This window comes from Oncorhynchus tshawytscha, linkage group LG01, assembly GCF_018296145.1.
Source record: "Oncorhynchus tshawytscha isolate Ot180627B linkage group LG01, Otsh_v2.0, whole genome shotgun sequence".
In the NCBI taxonomy this organism is placed as follows: Eukaryota; Metazoa; Chordata; class Actinopteri; order Salmoniformes; family Salmonidae; genus Oncorhynchus; species Oncorhynchus tshawytscha.
In genome coordinates, this window is record NC_056429.1 from 8701237 (window position 1) to 8718866 (window position 17630).

Below are 17630 nucleotides of genomic sequence, written 5' to 3' on the forward strand. Positions count from 1 at the left end.
TCATTGTAAATTAGAATTTGTTCTTAACCAACTTGCCTAGTTAAATAAAGGTTAAATATATACATTTACTTAAATAATAATAATTTTAAAAATGGTATTCCAGCTCTTGTCATAAATCTTCTATATTGTTATGTCCTCCATACTCTAACTATGCATTCCATTCCTCCATACTCTCTCTAAGTATTGATTCCAAACAGACCCTTTTTTCCATATTTAGTGCACTATTCTTGACCCAGAGGTTGGACACTGAACAATGTTGGAACGTTGTTGGAATGTTGCAGAAAGGTTAGGGTATACAGGTTGTTGGTTGTTGACTGACCAGGGGTTGGACACGGAACGTTTTCAGAACGTTGTGTAAGGTTAGCAGATGGTTCTGTCTCTGTTGTGTCCTCTTCTGCAGTGTGTCGGTACGCCTGCCATAGAAAGTGCTGCTCCAGGATGACCACCAAATGTAGCAAAAAGGTAAGAGACTATTTTATAGTGTGCAAGTGTACATTACTGACAATGGAAAGGAGGGATGAGGCTAACGATCAACAAACCATGTTATTCTTCCCAATGATGTAAAGAGGAGACTATTCGCTCGATGGCTTTTCTTACATTCCTAATAACGGATGTTGGAGTGTTTACATTTGCAAATGCCCATTAAATATTTGACACCACAATTTTCTCTCTCTCTCTCTGTACCTCCATGTTATATATTGGTCTGTCTGTTCTTCTCACTTCTGTCTGTCCGTCCGTCCGTCTGCGCGCGTGTGTTTGTGATGTACATGTGTGTCTGTCCTTCCATCCGCGTTTGTGTTTTTCTCTATCAGTACGACCTGGAGCTGTCGTCTAGGCAGTTTGGCGTGGAGGTGTCTCGTCTGACCAGCGAGGAGAGGACCGTGCCCCTGGTGGTGGAGAAGCTCATCAACTACATCGAGATGCACGGCCTCTACACAGAGGGCATCTTCAGGAAGTCTGGCTCCACCAATAAGATCAAAGAGCTGCGGCAGGGGCTGGACACAGGTATTATTGGCAGGGTACTACACCAGTTAAAGTAGACCAGGGGGATAGCAGGATAAGCTTGGAGATATGGACTGTTGAAGGTTAGAATATTTTGGTCGAAATGTCAATTTAGTCATTTGTAGCTTGGGATTTAGTCTAGCTTGGTTTAGTCTAATTTAGTCTAGCTTGGTCATTTAGTCTAGCTTGGTCATTTAGTCTAGCTTGGTCATTTAGTCTAGTTTGGTCATTTAGTCTAGCTTGGTCATTTAGTCTAGCTTGGTCATTTAGTCTAGCTTGGTCATTTAGTCTAGCTTGGTCATTTAGTCTAGCTTGGTCATTTAGTCTAGCTTGGTCATTTAGTCTAGCTTGGTCATTTAGTCTAGCTTGGTCATTTAGTCTAGCTTGGTCATTTAGTCTAGCTTGGTCATTTAGTCTAGCTTGGTCATTTAGTCTAGCTTGGTCATTTGTCATTTAGTCTAGCTTGGTCATTTAGTCTAGCTTGGTCATTTAGTCTAGCTTGGTCATTTAGTCTAGCTTGGTCATTTAGTCTAGCTTGGTCATTTAGTCTAGCTTGGTCATTTAGTCTAGCTTGGTCATTTAGTCTAGTTTGGTAATTTAGTCTAGCTTGGTCTTTTAGTCTAGCTTGGTAATTTAGTCTAGCTTGGTCATTTAGTCTAGATTGGTCATTTAGTCTAGCTTGGTCATTTAGTCTAGCTTGGTAATTTAGTCTAGTTTGGTCATTTAGTCTAGCTTGGTAATTTAGTCTAGTTTAGTAATTTAGTCTATCTTGGTAATTTAGTCTAGCTTAGTAATTTAGTCTAGTGGTCAGCTATCTAAACTTGTAGTAACCAGTGGGTCTCCCATTGCTTTTGTTAGTTCCTCGCACTCAGATATCATATTAAAAAAACTGCAAACATTTGGGTCTCTGCTTCATGGCAAAATGTTATGAACTACAGGAAATAAACTCTAAAACTTCAATGTCTTCTATCTGATGTCAAGAGGTGGGGCCGTTAAAACCTTTGCTCGCAAGCCCAACAAAATATTGCTTAGGGCCACCAACATTCTAGCTCTGACTGTGTGTGTGGCTATGGATGTGGATACGCATACCCACAAGCCACTGCGGCCCCTCAGGTTGCCCATCTCTGGTCTATACTCCATAGCAGGGTCCCACAATCCCCTGGGGGATTTTATTTGATCCCCACAGTTTGTCTTTGCTTATTTGAACTGTTCTTACCATCATATGGACTTGTTTTTTTTACCAAATAGGGCTATTTTCTGTATACCTCGTCACAAAACAACGGATTGGCTCAAACACATTAAGAAGTGTGCTTCACGGTTGGGATGGTGTTCTTCGGCCTGTAAGCCTCCCCATTTTTCCTCCAAACATAACAATGGTCATTATGGCCAAACAGTTCTATTTTAGTTTCATCAGACCAGAGGACATTTTTTCAAAAAGTACAATCTTTGTCCCCATGTGCAGTTGGAAACCGTAGTCTGGCTTGTTTATGGCAGTTTTGGAGCAGTGGCTTCTTCCTTGCTGAGTAGCCTTTCAGGTTATGCCGATATAGGACTCGTTTTATACAGTAGACATAGATACTTTTGTACCTGTTTCCTCCAGCATCTTCACAAGGTCCTTTGCTGTTGTTCTGGGATTGATTTGCACTTTTCGCACCAAAGTACGTTCATCTCTAGGAGACAGAACGCGTCTCCTTCCTGAGCAGTATGACGGCTGCGTGGTCCCATATTGTTTATACTTGCGTACTATTGTTTGTACAGATGAACGTGGTACCTTCAGGCGTTTGGAAATTGCTCCCAAGGATGAATCAAATTTTGGCTGATTTATTTTGATTTTCCCATGATGTCAAAGCAAAGAGGCACAGAGTTTGAAGCTAGGCCTTGAAATACATCCACAGGTACACCTCCAATTGACTCAAATTATGTCAATTATCAGAAGATTCAAAAGACATGACATCATTTTCTGGACTTTTCCAAGCTGTTTAAAGGCACAGTCAACTTAGTGTATGTAAACTTCTGACCCACTGGAATTGAGATACAGTGAATTTTAAGTGAAATAATCTGTCTGTAAACAATTGGAAAAATGACTTGCGTCATGCACAAAGTAGATGTCCTAGCAGACTTGTCAAAACTATAGTTTGTTAACAAGAAATTTGTGGAGTGGTTGAAAAACAAGTTTTAATGACTCCAACTTAAGTGGATGTAAACTTCCGACTTCAACTGTATATACAGGGGTCAATGGGCACCGGTTAGTCGAGGTAATTGAGGTATGTCCAAACTTTTGACTGGTACTGTATATATATATACAGTAAAAAAAGAAAGGTCCCTTTTTCAGGACCCTGTCTTTCAAAGATAATTTTACAAATCTTCATTGTAAAGGGTATAAACACTGTTCCCCATGCTTGTTCAATGAACCATCAACAAGTAATGAACATGCACCTGTGGAACGGTCGTTAAGACACTAACAGCTTACAGATGGTAGGCAATTAAGGTCACAGTTATGAAAACTTAGGACACTAAAGAGGCATTTCTACTGACTCTGAAAAACACCAAAAGAAAGATGCCCAGGGTCCCTGCTCATCTGCATGAACGTGCCTTAGGCATACAGGACAATTGCACTGTGAGACACCTAAGACAGCGCTACAGGGAGTACGGATGAACAGCTGATCATCCTCGCAGTGGCAGACCACGTGTAACAACACCTGCACAGGATCGGTACATCCGAAAATCACACCTGCGGGACAGGTGCAGGATGGCAACAACAACTGCCCGAGTTACACCAGGAACGCACAATCCCTCCATCAGTGTTCAGACTGTCCGCAATAGGCTAAGAGAGGCTGGACTGGGGGCTTGTAGGCCTGTTGTAAGGCAGGTCCTCACCAGACATCAGCGGCAACAACGCCGCCTCTGGGCACCAACCCACCATCGATGGACAGACAGGACTGGCAAAAAGTGCTCTTCACTGACGAATCACGGTTTTGTCTCACCAGGGGTGATGGTCGGATTCGTGTTTATCGTAAAAGGAATGAGCGTTCCACCGAGGCCTGTACACTAGAGCGGGATCGATTTGGAGGTGGAGGGTCCGTCATGGTCTGGAGCGGTGTGTCACAGCATCATCGGACTGCCTGCAATGATAACAATCTCAACGCTGTGCGTTACAGGGAAGACATCCTCGTCCCTCATGCGGTACCCTTCCTGCAGGCTCATCATGACATGACCCTCCAGCATGACAATGCCACCAGCCATACTGCTCGTTCTGTGCGTGATTTCCTGCAAGACAGGAATGTCAGTGTTCTGCCATGGCCAGCGAGAGCCCGGATCTCAATCCCATTGAGCACGTCTGGGACCTGTTGCATCGGAGGGTGAGGGCTAGGGCCATTCCCCCCAGAAATGTCCAGGAACTTGCAGGTGCCTTGGTGGAAGAGTGGGGTAACATCTCACAGCAATAACTGGCAAATCTGGTGCAGTCCATGAGGAGGAGATGCACTGCAGTACTTAATGCAGCTGGTGGCCACCATCGATACTGACTGTTACTTTTGATTTGGACCACTCCCCCCCCCCGCCCTTTTGTACAGGGACACATTATTCCATTTCTGTTAGTCACATGTCTGTGGAACTTGTTCAGTTCATATCTCAGTTGTTGAATCTTGTTATGTTCATACAAACATTTACACAAGTTAAGTTTGCTGAAAATAAATGCAGTTGACAGTGAGAGGACATTTATTTTTTTGCTGAGTTTATATATACTAATGGAATATCTACATAGGCGTACAGAGGCCCATTATCAGCAGCCATCACTCCTGTGTTCCAATGGAACGTTGTATTAGCTAATCCAAGTTTATCATTTTAAAAGGCTAATTGATCATTAGAAAACCCTTTTGCAATTATGTTAGCACAGCTGAAAACTGTTGTTCTGATTAAAGAGGCAATAACACTGGCCTTCTTTAGACTAGTTGAGTATCTGGAGCATCAGCATTTGTGGGTTCGATTACAGGCTCAAAATGGCCAGAAACAAAGAACTTTCTTCTGAAACCTGTTAGTCTATTCTTGTTCTTGTGAGAAATTGCCATGAAACTGAAGATCTCGTACAACGCTGTGTCCTACTCCCTTCACAGAACAGCGCAAACTGGCTCTAACCAGAATAGAAAGAGCAGTGGGAGGCTGAGCAAGAGGAGAGTAGAGTGTCTAGAGTAGAGCTGCCAGTCCTCAACTGGCAGCTTCATTAAATAGTAGCCACAAAACACCAGTCTCGACTTCAACAGTGAAGAAGCGACTCCGGGATGCTGGCCTTCTAGGCAGAGTTCCTCTGTCCAGTGTCTGTGTTCTTTTGCCCATCATAAACTTTTCTTTTTATTGGCCAGTCTGAGATATGGCTTTTTCTTTTAGATTCGTTGTTGGACATATGACTGTAAAAGAACCAGGAAATCAGCTCAATGGGGTTTTAATTTAATAAGGAAATATGTTCCCAAGTCCCACCCACTCATGAATAGAATGGCAAATGTGATCATATCCCAATGTAATTCATGTTTGAAATTATTCTATTTATTTCAAATACTATATCTGTTTGGGATTCTTGCGGTGAATTTGCAGTCTACAAATTATTTACAACTATGTTCTGGCCCCACCTCTGATTGGTTTAGATAATGTCAGGATACCTGCTCTATAGGGCTTCTGATTGGTTTAGACAATGTCAGGGTACCTGCTCTATAGGGTTTCTGATTGGTTTAGATAATGTCAGGGTACCTGCTCTATAGGGTTTCTGATTGGTTTAGATAATGTGAGGAGACAGGTGGCAAGGACCGTGTTGAAACTGCATTCCATAGCATGGATACAGACTCTTGACACAGGCTGTAATAGTCGTGTCAACCCTCCGTACAAAACAAGATGCCATGACACCATTTGTACGGTATTCACACTACCGGATCGTAAGCACTGTGTCAGTTGTAATGTTCAATCTAACTGTAGTATTCCCTCTCCTACTCTCTTCCTGCTCTACTCTCTTCCTGTCATACTCTCTTCCTGCTCTACTCTCTTCCTGTCATACTCTCTTCCTGTCCTACTCTCTTCCTGTCCTGCTCTCTTCCTGTCCTGCTCTCTTCCTGTCCTACTCTCTTCCTGTCATACTCTCTTCCTGTCATACTCTCTTCCTGTCATACTCTCTTCCTGTCATACTCTCTTCTTGTCCTGCTCTCTCCCTGTCCTGCTATCTTCCTGCTCTACTCTCTTCCTGTCCTACTCTCTCCGTCCTACTCTCTTCCTGTCCTACTCTCTTCCTGTCATACTCTCTTCCTGTCATACTCTCTTCCTGTCCTCTCTTCCTGCTCTACTCTCTTCCTGTCCTACTCTCTCCGTCCTACTCTCTCCGTCCTACTCTCTTCCTGTCCTACTCTCTTCCTGTCATACTCTCTTCCTGTCCTGCTCTCTTCCTGCTCTACTCTCTTCTTGTCCTGCTCTCTTCCTCCTCTACTCTCTTCCTGTCCTACTCTCTTCTTGTCCTGCTCTCTTTCTGTCCTGATTTCTTCCTCTCCTACTCTCTTCCTCTCCTACTTAAGATGTGAGCAGCATGAACCTGGACGACTACAACATCCACGTCATTGCCGGCGTGCTCAAACAATGGCTCCGTGACCTGCCCAACCCTCTGATGACCTTTGAACTGTACGAGGAGTTCCTCCGGGCAATGGGTAAGAGCTGGGGTCATAAGTATGCACCTTGTTATTCTGTTACAATGTTACTATGTAGTAATGGCTAAATGTGGCTTATAGATGTGGTTTATAGATGCTTTTGACTGAATCAAGGTGTATATATATATATATATACATATGGAATCATGTATGGAATCATGTAGTAACCAAAAAAAGTGTTAAACAAATCCAAATATATTTTATATTTGAGATTCATCAAAGTAGCCACCCTTTGCCTTGATGACAGCTTTGTACACTCTTGGCATTCTCTCAACCAGCTTCATGAGGTAGTCACCTGGAATGCATTTCAATTAACAGGTGTGCCTTGTTAAAAGTTAATTTGTGGAATTTCTTTCCTTCTTAATGGGTTTGAGCCAATCAGTTGTAATTGTGACAAGGTAAGGGTGGTATACAGAAGACAGCCCTATTTGGTAAAAGACCAAGTCCATATTATGGCAAGAACAGCTCAAATAAGCAAAGCGAAACGTCAGTCCATCATTACTTTAAGACATGAAGGTCAGTCAATGCGGAAAATTTCAAGAACTTTGAAAGTTTCTTCAAGTGCAGTCGCAAAAACCATCAAGCGCTATGATGAAACTGGCTCTCATGAGGACCGCCACAGGAAAGGAAGACCCAGAGTTACCTCTGCTGCAGAGGATATGGTTATTAGAGTTAACTGCACCTCAGATTGCAGCCCAAATAGATGCTTCACAGAGTTCAAGTAAAAGACACATCTCAACATCAACTGTTCAGAGAAGACTGCGGGAATCAGGCCTTCGTGGTCAAATTGCTGCACAGAAACTACTACTAAAGGACACCAATAAGAAGAAGAGACTTGCTTGGGCCAAGAAACACGAGCAATGGACATTAGACCGGTGGAAATCTGACCTTTGGTCTGATGAGTCCGAATTTGAGATTTGGGGTTACAACCGCTGTCTCTTTATGAGACGCAAAGTTGGTGAACGGATGATCTCGGCATGTGTGGTTCCCACTGTGAAGCATAGAGGAGGTGTGATGATGTGGGGGTGCTTTACTGGTGACACTGTGTGATTTATTTAGAATTCAAGGCACACTTAACCAGCATGGCTACCACAGCATTCTGCAGAGATACGACATCCCATCTGGTTTGCACTTAGTGGGATTATCATGTGTTTTTCAACAGGACAATGACCCAACACACCTCCAGGCTGTGTAAGGCTATTTGACCAAGAAGGAGCGTGATGGAGTGCTGCATCAGATGACCTGGCCTCCACAATCACCCAACGTCAACCCATTTGAGATGGTTTGGGATGAGTTGAACCGCAGAGTGAAAGGAAAGCAGCCAACAAGTGCTCAGCATATGTGGGAGCTCCTTCAAGACTGTTGGAAAATTCTTTATGAAGCTGGTTGAGAGAATGCCAAGAGTGAGCAAAGCTGTCATCAAGGCAAACGGTGGCTACTTTGAAGAAACTAAGATATAAAATATATTTTGATTTGTTTAACATTTTTTGGGTTACTACATGATTCCATATGTGTTTTTTTCATAGTTTTGATGTGTTAACTATTATTATACAATGTAGAAAATAGCAAAAACAAATAAAAATCCTTGAATGAGGAGGTGTGTCCAAACTTTTGACTAGTAGTCTGTACTGTCCCTACTCATTTGTGATTGTGGAGGCCTAGTCATCTGATGCATCACTCCATTTCGCTACATCCGCAATAAAATCTGCTAAATATGTGTATGTGACCAATCAAATTTGAATTGATTTGTTCAGACCTCTTAACTTTTTCATTACAGCCTTATTCTACCATGTATTAAATAAATAACAATTCCTCATCAATCTACACACAATACCCCCAAAAGGACAAAGCGAAAACAGTTTTATTTTTTATTTTAGCAAATGTATTAAAAACAATACTTTCCAAATGCACTGTATAAAACTATATATATAATATATTATAAAGATATAATGTCTGTGTCCCCATAGGAGTGAAGCAGGAAATAAAATTAGGAAGTAAAAGCAGGAAGTAATTGTATTTCTTTTGGGGGGTTGTCCCCCATGCAGGCCAGCCAGACCAGAAGGAGGTAATCCGAGGGGTGTACTCTGTGATCGACCTGCTCAGCAGAACCCACCTGAGTACCCTGGAGCGCCTCATCTTCCACCTGGTCAGGTGAGTGGGTCCCATAGGAAACAGGATGTCCTCTCACTGGCTGCGTCCCAATTCTCCACCCTTCTCCCAAAGTGTGCACAAACTCCCTCCAGTCAATGATACACCAATGATTCTAAATGGCAGGCAGTGTGGGAGAAGGGTGGAGGGAAGTTGGCATGCACTGCATACCAGTTTTGACATTGAAGAAACTATTTGACAGTTTTCTACAGTTTTTTTGCGACCCCCTCTGAAGTGTGTGTGTGTGTGTGTGGTCCTCCAGGATCGCCCTTCAGGAAGACACCAACCGTATGTCGGCCAATGCCCTAGCCATCGTGTTCGCCCCCTGCATCCTCCGCTGCCCCGACACCATCGACCCCCTGCAGAGTGTCCAGGACATCGGCAAGACCACCGCGTAAGACCCCCTCATGGTGCTTCTCACACAGGGCTCGTCCTTCCTGGTTCTGGAAGGCAGAACTCCAGGACCAGAGTCATAGTAAACAACCTCTGTCTGTCTATTTGTCTCTCTCTCTGTCTCTCTATTGCGACAGCTGTAGACACAACCAACTTCTCTGCTGTGGTTGTTGTTGCTGTCAGTGTTAAGGTCAAGGTTATTTCATGCCCCTACAGATCTGATCGATGCCGCTCTGCCCTACCACTGAGCCTGGATACAGGGACTGTTCCTCAAACTCAACATTAATGGCCTTACAGTAGAGTGGGCTATCCCCGAAGTTGAGTCCCTCAGGTTAGGTTACTTTATACCAGCCACTCGGGTCCCCGATATCTGGTCCCCGATAGGCTAATTAACCAGATGCAAAAAAAAAATCCTAAATGAATCCAGTCTCTTTCAGAAACCTAGAGTAAAACGTCATTCTCTTTGATGACATGGGGTTTCAGAACAATAAAGCCATTTTTTTTTTTAAATATCAGAAACAGGCATAAAAGAATCACAATCAATCAATATCACCAATCAATGATAGGCAACCATCGACAGTAGATTGAATTGATAGACACCTTCAGTGCCCTCTACCAAACCCTTATTGCTATGCCAACAAAATATTTTTGGGGGGTCTGTTACAGTTTTATTTGACATATTTAATAACGGTCCATCTGCAACTCTATCAACAGTTTTATTTGACATATTTAATAACAAACGGTCCATCTGCAACTCTATCAACAGTTTTATTTGACATATTTAATAACAAACAGTCCATCTGCAACTCTATCAACAGTTTTATTTGACATATTTAATAACAAACGGTCCATCTGCAACTCTATCAACAGTTTTATTTTACATATTTAATAACGATCCATCTGCAACTCTATCAACAGTTTTATTGGCTCCCCCCCTCAGACGTTGTCTAAAAACACACTATCAAATCAAATTGTATTTGTCACAGGCGCCGAAAACAACAACGCGTGTACCTTTACCGTGAAAATGCTGACTTACAAGCCCTTAACCAACAATGCAGTTCAAGAAAGAGTTACGGAAATATTTACTAAAAATAAATAATACAAAAGTAATACAATATAATAACATTAACGAGGCTATGTACAGGGGGTACCGGTACCGAGTCAATGTGCAGGGGTACAGGTTAGTCAATGTAGTTTGTACATGTCGGTAGGGGTAAAGTGACTATGCATAGATAATATGGAGGAAGGGGTGTCAGTGTAAAGTCTTATGGCTTGGGATTAGACGCTGTTAAGGAGCCTTTTGGACCTAGACTTGGCGCTACGGTACCGCTTGCCGTGCGGTAACAGAGAGGACAGTCTTTGACTTGGGTGCCTGGAGTCTTTGATCATTTTTTGGGCCTTCCTCTGACACCGCCTGGTGTAGAGGTCCTGGATGGCAGGCAGCTTAGCCCCAGTGATGTACTGGGCCATACGCACTACCATCTGTAGTGCCTTACGGTCAGATGCCGAGCTGTTGTCATACGAGGCAGTAATTGAACTGGTCAGGATGCTCTCGATGATGCAGCTGTATAACTTTTTGAGGATTTGGGGACCCATGCCAAGTCTTTTCAGTCTCCTGAAGGGAAAAAGTTTTTGTTGTGCCCTCTTCACGACTGTCTTGGTGTGTTTGGACCATGTTAGTTCATTGGTGATGTGGACACCAAGGAACTTGAAACTCTCGACCCGCTCCACTACAGCCCCGTCGATGTTAATGGGGGCCTGTTCGGCCCGCCTTTTCCTGTAGTCCACGATCAGCTCCTTTGTCTTGCTCACATGGAGGGAGAGGTTGTTGTCCTGGCACCACACTGCCAGGTCTCAGACCTCCTCCCTATAGGCTGTCTCATCGTTGTCAATGATCCGGCCTACCACTGTTGTGTCGTGAGTGAACAGGGAGTACAGGAAGGGACTAAGCACGCACCCCTGAGGGGCCCCAGTGTTGAGGATCAGCGTGGCAGATGTGATGTTACCTACCCTTACCACCTGGGGGTGACCCGTCAGGAAGTCCAGGATCCAGTTGCAGAGGTTGGTGTTTAGTCCCAGGGTCCTTAGTTTAGTGATGTGCTTTGTGGGCACTATGGTGTTGAACGCTGAGCTCTAGTCAATGAACAGCATTCTCACAAAGGTGTTCCCACCTTCCAGGTGGGAAAGGGCAGTGTGGGGTGCGATTGAGATTGTGTCGTCTGTGGATCTGTTGGAGTGGTATGCGAATTGGAGTGGGTCTAGGGTTTCCGGGAGGTTGCTGTTGATGTGAGCCATGACCAGCCTTTCAAAGTACTTCATAGTTACCGACATGACTGCTACGGGGCAGTAGTCATTTAGGCAGGTTACCATCGCTTCCTTGGGCACTGGGACTATGGTGGTCTACTTGAAACATGTAGGTATTACAGACTCAGTCAGGGAGATGTTGAAAATGTCAGTGAAGACACTTGCCAGTTGGTCTGCACATGCTATTAGTACACGTCCTGGTAATCTGTCTGCCCCTGCGTCCTTGTGAATGTTGACCTGTTTAAAGGTCTTGCTCACATCGGCTACGGAGAGCATGATCACACAGTCGTCCGGAACAGCTGGTGCTCTCATGCATGCGTCAGTGTTGCTTGCCTTGAAGCTAGAGTAAAAGGCATTTAGCTTGTCTGGTAGGCTCGTGTCACTGGGCAGCTCGCGGCTCGGTTTCCCTTTGTATCTGTAATAGTTTTCAAGCCCTGCCACATCCAACGAGCGTCAGAGCTGGTGTAGCAGGATTCAGTCTTAATCCTGTATTGACGCTTTGCCTGTTTGATGGATCATCTGAGGGCGTAGCGGGATTTCTTATAAGCGTCCGGATTTGTGTCCCGCTCCTCGAAAGTGGCAGCTCTAGCATTTAGCTCGATGAGGATGTTGCCTGTAATCCATAGCTTCTGGTTGGGATATGTACGTACGGTCACTGTGAGGACGACGTCGTCGAGGCACTTATTGATGAAGCTGGTGACTGAGGTGGTATACTCCTCAATGACATTGGATGAATACCAGAACATATTCCAGTCTGTGCCAGCAAAACAGTCCTGTAGCGTAGCATCCGCGTCATCTGACCACTTCCGTATTAAGCAAATGACTGGTGCTTCCTGCTTCAGTTTTTGCTTGTAAGCAGGAATCAGGAGGATAGAGTTATGGTCAGATTTGCCAAATCGAGGGTGCACGCGTCTCTGTGTGTGGAGTAAATGTGACCTAGAGTTTTTTTTCCCTCTGGTTGCACATGTGACGTGCTGGTAGAAATGAGGTGAAATGGATTTAAGTTTGCCTGCATTAAAGTCCCCGGCCACTAGGAGTGCTGCTTCTGTGTGAGCATTTTCTTGTTTGCTTATGGCCTTATACATCTCGTTGAGTGAGGACTTAGTGCCAGCATTGGTTTGCGGTGGTAAATAGACGGCTACGAATAATATAGATGAGAACTCTTGGTAGATTGTGTGGTGTACAGCTTATCATGAGGTACTCTACCTCAGGAGAGCAATACCTCAAGACTTCTTTAATATCAATGAGGTATTCTTAAGGATTCCTCCTAGATGTTTACTTTAACTGCATACAATAAAAATGTAAATATAAGTATAATAAGGAAAGTCAAAAATGTATTGTAATTTAAAAAGCTGCAGCAAAAAATCTTGTTCCAGCAGTCGACGGGTTCTTCCCCTTTTATACCCTCGATCTTCCTTTCTCATTGTGGTTTACACCATCTCCGATGACGCATTCAGTGGTTAACATCCTGTTCGGCAGGATGTTCTGATTCGCAGTATGCCCGCCTTGACAGGATGTCTAATCCTGGCCGCTCTGACCACGGAATTTCCTATGCAAGCTAGCACAATTTAGTACATTCCATTATCAATAACTTTTAAAACATTACCATTTACTACTTGGTTCTATTATAATGCTACTCCAACCCAACGTATTAACTCCCATTACATCTTAAAACTTCACCAACTTAAACCTTCACCAACTTAAACCTTCACCAACTTAAACCTTTCATCATTTCAACATTGTAACCTTTCATTATCAACCTCCTACACGCCCTAAGGCCTTGTTCCTCCAAGCTTAACAAACAAAGTCTATATGCATCATACCTTAAAGCCAACAACATTATAACATTGTTAACCATTTAACTGCATTACTTCAATAATCCTTTACCATCTCCCTTGGTACATTTCTCAATGCTTTCTCCCTTCAACAGTTAACATATTTAACCTTTAATCATTCTTTTTTGTAAATTCCAGTCCAAATGTATTTATTTTTGTTCTTATTCTTCTTTTCCTTGGTCAATGTCAATTCTCTCTCAATGTTCATTCTCCTTTGTGCTCCGTGTGTGTGTGTGTGTGTGTGTGTGTGTGTGTGTGTGTGTGTGTGTGTGTGTGTGTGTGTGTGTGTGTGTGTGTGTGTGTGTGTGTGTGTGTGTGTGTGTGTGTGTGTGTGTGTGCGTGTGTGTGTGCGCGTGGGCTTACAGGATGCAAATGTGTCTCTAAAATGTCACAGAGAACTGGGCCTTAAACTACTACTCTTGATAACCCGAATAGTTGCAACTGTGTAAACAATGGAAGTGACAACGGACGTACCTCAATAGCTTTAATTCATCAGATGAGTGAGTGTTATTTCTGTTGCAGATCCCCTCAGACTGCAATCAGTTCCTATAAGACAATATCAATAATCATTTCTAAATTATAGATTGAGCAACAGAAGTCACCTTATTCACTGGTTGCTCATTCTGCCTGTCCTCCTTTAGGAGCTGACTCATTCTGCCTGTCCTCCTCTAGGAGCTGACTCATTCTGCCTGTCCTCCTCTAGGAGCTGACTCATTCTGCCTGTCCTCCTTTAGGAGCTGACTCATTCTGCCTGTCCTCCTCTAGGAGCTGACTCATTCTGCCTGTCCTCCTCTAGGAGCTGACTCATTCTGCCTGTCCTCCTCTAGGAGCTGACTCATTCTGCCTGTCCTCCTCTAGGAGGTGACTCATTCTGCCTGAGGAGCTGACTCATTCTGCCTGTCCTCCTCTAGGAGCTGACTCATTCTGCCTGTCCTCCTCTAGGAGCTGACTCATTCTGCCTGTCCTCCTCTAGGAGCTGACTCATTCTGCCTGTCCTCCTCTAGGAGCTGACTCATTCTGCCTGTCCTCCTCTAGGAGCTGACTCATTCTTCCTGTCCTCCTCTAGGAGCTGCCTGTCCTCCTCTAGGAGCTAACTCATTCTGCCAGGAGCTGACTCATTCTGCCTGTGCTGACTCATTCTGCCTGTCCTCTTCAAAGAGCTGACTCATTCTGCCTGTCCTCCTCTAGGTGTGAGGAGCTGACTCATTTCCCTGTCCTCTTCAAAGAGCTGACTCATTCTGCCTTTCTTCCTCTAGGTGTGTGGAGCTGACTCATTCTGCCTGTCATCCTCAGGAGCTGACTCATTCTGCCTGTCCTCCTCTAGGAGCTGACTCATTCTGCCTGTCCTCCTCTAGGAGCTGACTCATTCTGCCTGTCCTCCTCTAGGAGCTGACTCATTCTGCCTGTCCTCCTCTAGGAGCTGACTCATTCTGCCTGTCCTCCTCTAGGAGCTGACTCATTCTGCCTGTCCTCCTCTAGGAGCTGACTCATTCTGCCTGTCCTCCTCTAGGAGCTGACTCATTCTGCCTGTCCTCCTCTAGGAGCTGACTCATTCTGCCTGTCCTCCTCTAGGAGCTGACTCATTCCGCCTGTCCTCCTCTAGGAGCTGACTCATTCTGCCTGTCCTCCTCTAGGAGCTAACTCATTCTGCCTGTCCTCCTCTAGGAGCTGACTCATTCCGCCTGTCCTCCTCTAGGAGCTGACTCATTCTGCCTGTCCTCCTCTAGGAGCTAACTCATTCTGCCTGTCCTCCTCTAGGAGCTGACTCATTCTGCCTTTCTTCCTCTAGGTGTGTGGAGCTGACTCATTCTGCCTGTCCTCCTCTAGGAGCTGACTCATTCTGCCTGTCCTCTTCAAAGAGCTGACTCATTCTGCCTGTCCTCCTCTAGGAGCTGACTCATTTTGCCTGTCCTCCTCTAGGAGCTAACTCATTCTGCCTGTCCTCCTCTAGGAGCTGACTCATTCTGCCTGTCCCCCTCTAGGTGTGAGGAGCTGACTCATTCTGCCTGTCCTCTTCAAAGAGCTGACTCATTCTGCCTGTCCTCCTCTAGGTGTGAGGAGCTGACTCATTTACCCTGTCCTCTTCAAAGAGCTGACTCATTCTGCCTTTCTTCCTCTAGGTGTGTGGAGCTGACTCATTCTGCCTGTCCTCCTCTAGGAGCTGACTCATTCTGCCTGTCCTCCTCTAGGTGTGAGGAGCTGACTCATTCTGCCTGTCCTCTTCAAAGAGCTGACTCATTCTGCCTTTCTTCCTCTAGGTGTGTGGAGCTGACTCATTCTGCCTGTCATCCTCTAGGAGCTGACTCATTCTGCCTGTCCTCCACTAGGAGCTGACTCATTCTGCCTGTCCTCCTCTAGGTGTGAGGAGCTGACTCATTCTGCCTGTCCTCCTCTAGGTGTGAGGAGCTGACTCATTCTCCCTGTCCTCTTCAAAGAGCTGACTCATTCTGCCTTTCTTCCTCTAGGTGTGTGGAGCTGACTCATTCTGCCTGTCATCCTCTAGGAGCTGACTCATTCTGCCATGTCCTCCTCTAGGTGTGAAGAGCTGACTCATTCTGCCTGTCATCCTCTAGGAGCTGACTCATTCTGCCATGTCCTCCTCTAGGTGTGTGGAGCTGACTCATTCTCCCTGTCCTCTTCAAAGAGCTGACTCATTCTGCCTGTCATCCTCTAGGAGCTCACTCATTCTGCCATGTCCTCCTCTAGGTGTGTGGAGCTGACTCATTCTGCCTGTCATCCTCAGGGACTGACTCATTCTGCCTGTGCTCCTCTAGGTGTGAGGAGCTCACTCATTCTGACTGTCCTCCTCTAGGTGTGAGGAGCTCACTCATTCTGCCTGTCCTCCTCTAGGTGTGAGGAGCTGACTCATTCTGCCTGTGCTCCTCTAGGTGTGAGGAGCTCACTCATTCTGCCTGTCCTCTTCTAGGTGTGAGGAGCTCACTCATTCTGCCTGTCCTCCTCTAGGTGTGAGGAGCTGACTCATTCTGCCTGTGCTCCTCTAGGTGTGAGGAGCTGACTCATTCTACCTGTGCTCCTCTAGGTGTGAGGAGCTGACTCATTCTGCCTGTCCTCCTCTAGGTGTGTGGAGCTGATCATCGGAGAACAGATGAATAAGTACAGGGCCAGACTGAAGGACATCAACAGTCTGGAGTTTGCTGAGAACAAGGCCAAGAGCAGACTGACACACATCAGGAAGTCCATGGTAAGGCACCAGGACAACAGGGGGTTGTATTCATTAGGCATCAAATGGAAGAAAACAGACAGAAAATTGGAGGGACTTTCTGGACTTGTCCAATAAGAGGGGCTCATTTTCATTGCAAAATGTTTTAAAGCGTTTTCTGTCGTCATAACCTAATGAACACGACCCAGGGGTCTCGTGTGAGGAGAAATGTAAACTTACCCTCTGACTGAGGTCATCCTAGACCTCCCTCTCTGTCTTCCAGTGGTTGACTTTAAACCTTTAACCCTTAATTCCTCTCACACAATGTAATGTCCTCCAACGAAGGTTACCCCCTCTAACCCCATTCTCCCCTTACTTACCCCACTCCAGAAACCTGTACTAATCGCTGTTAAGTTTATTGGCATAACCCGCACGACCACTCCGGTATGTATTCTTAGTATATACTCCATGTGTCCACACCCAGTCCTGTTAGCCCATTTGTCTGTGGCGCTGTCAATCAACCAGTCCTGTTAGCCCATTTGTCTGTGGCGCTGTCAATCAACCAGTCCTGTTAGCCCATTTGTCTGTGGCGCTGTCAATCAACCAGTCCTGTTAGCCCATTTGTCTGTGGCGCTGTCAATCAACCAGTCCTGTTAGCCCATTTGTCTGTGGCGCTGTCAATCAACCAGTCCTGTTAGCCCATTTGTCTGTGGTGCTGACAGTCAGTTCTGCATACCCTCACAATGCCATCTCTTCTTTTTTTTTCTCTCTCAATCCTTCTCTCTCCCTCCTCTATCTCCGTCCTCTCTCACTGTCCTTCTCTCTTCTCTCTTTCCCCTTCCTTCTCTCTTTCCCTCCTCTCTGTCCTCTCTCAATCTCCTCTCCCACCTCTCTCTCCCTCCTTCTCGCTCTTTATATTTATTTTCCACAGAACATTGTCTTTGTGTCATACTCGGCTTGTCACGTACAATGCGTTCAGAAACTATTCAGTCTCCTTCCCTCTTTCCACATTTTGTTACGTTACAGCTTTATTATTCTAAAATGGATCAAATAAATGTTTTACTTAATCTTCACACAATACCCCATAATGACATCACAATACCCCATAAT

The 17630-nt window shown here is 45.0% G+C and overlaps 1 protein-coding gene across 4 annotated transcripts in view; it reads left to right on the forward strand.

The window, feature by feature from the left end:
- The window catches only part of LOC112258223 (unconventional myosin-IXAa-like), a 322882-nt gene that overhangs the window by 290758 nt on the left and 14494 nt on the right, over window positions 1-17630 (forward strand). For 3 of the 4 annotated variants that reach the window (XM_042325696.1, XM_042325721.1, XM_042325742.1), the window contains 6 exons: window positions 401-462; window positions 813-1005; window positions 6552-6680; window positions 8726-8831; window positions 9091-9222; window positions 16439-16562. In XM_042325696.1, coding sequence (XP_042181630.1) covers window positions 401-462; window positions 813-1005; window positions 6552-6680; window positions 8726-8831; window positions 9091-9222; window positions 16439-16562 — 746 coding nt within the window. Of the gene's footprint in view, window positions 1-400; window positions 463-812; window positions 1006-6551; window positions 6681-8725; window positions 8832-9090; window positions 9223-14616; window positions 14728-16438; window positions 16563-17630 lie in introns of those variants that run through there. The other variant, XM_042325783.1, reaches the window with a different exon arrangement.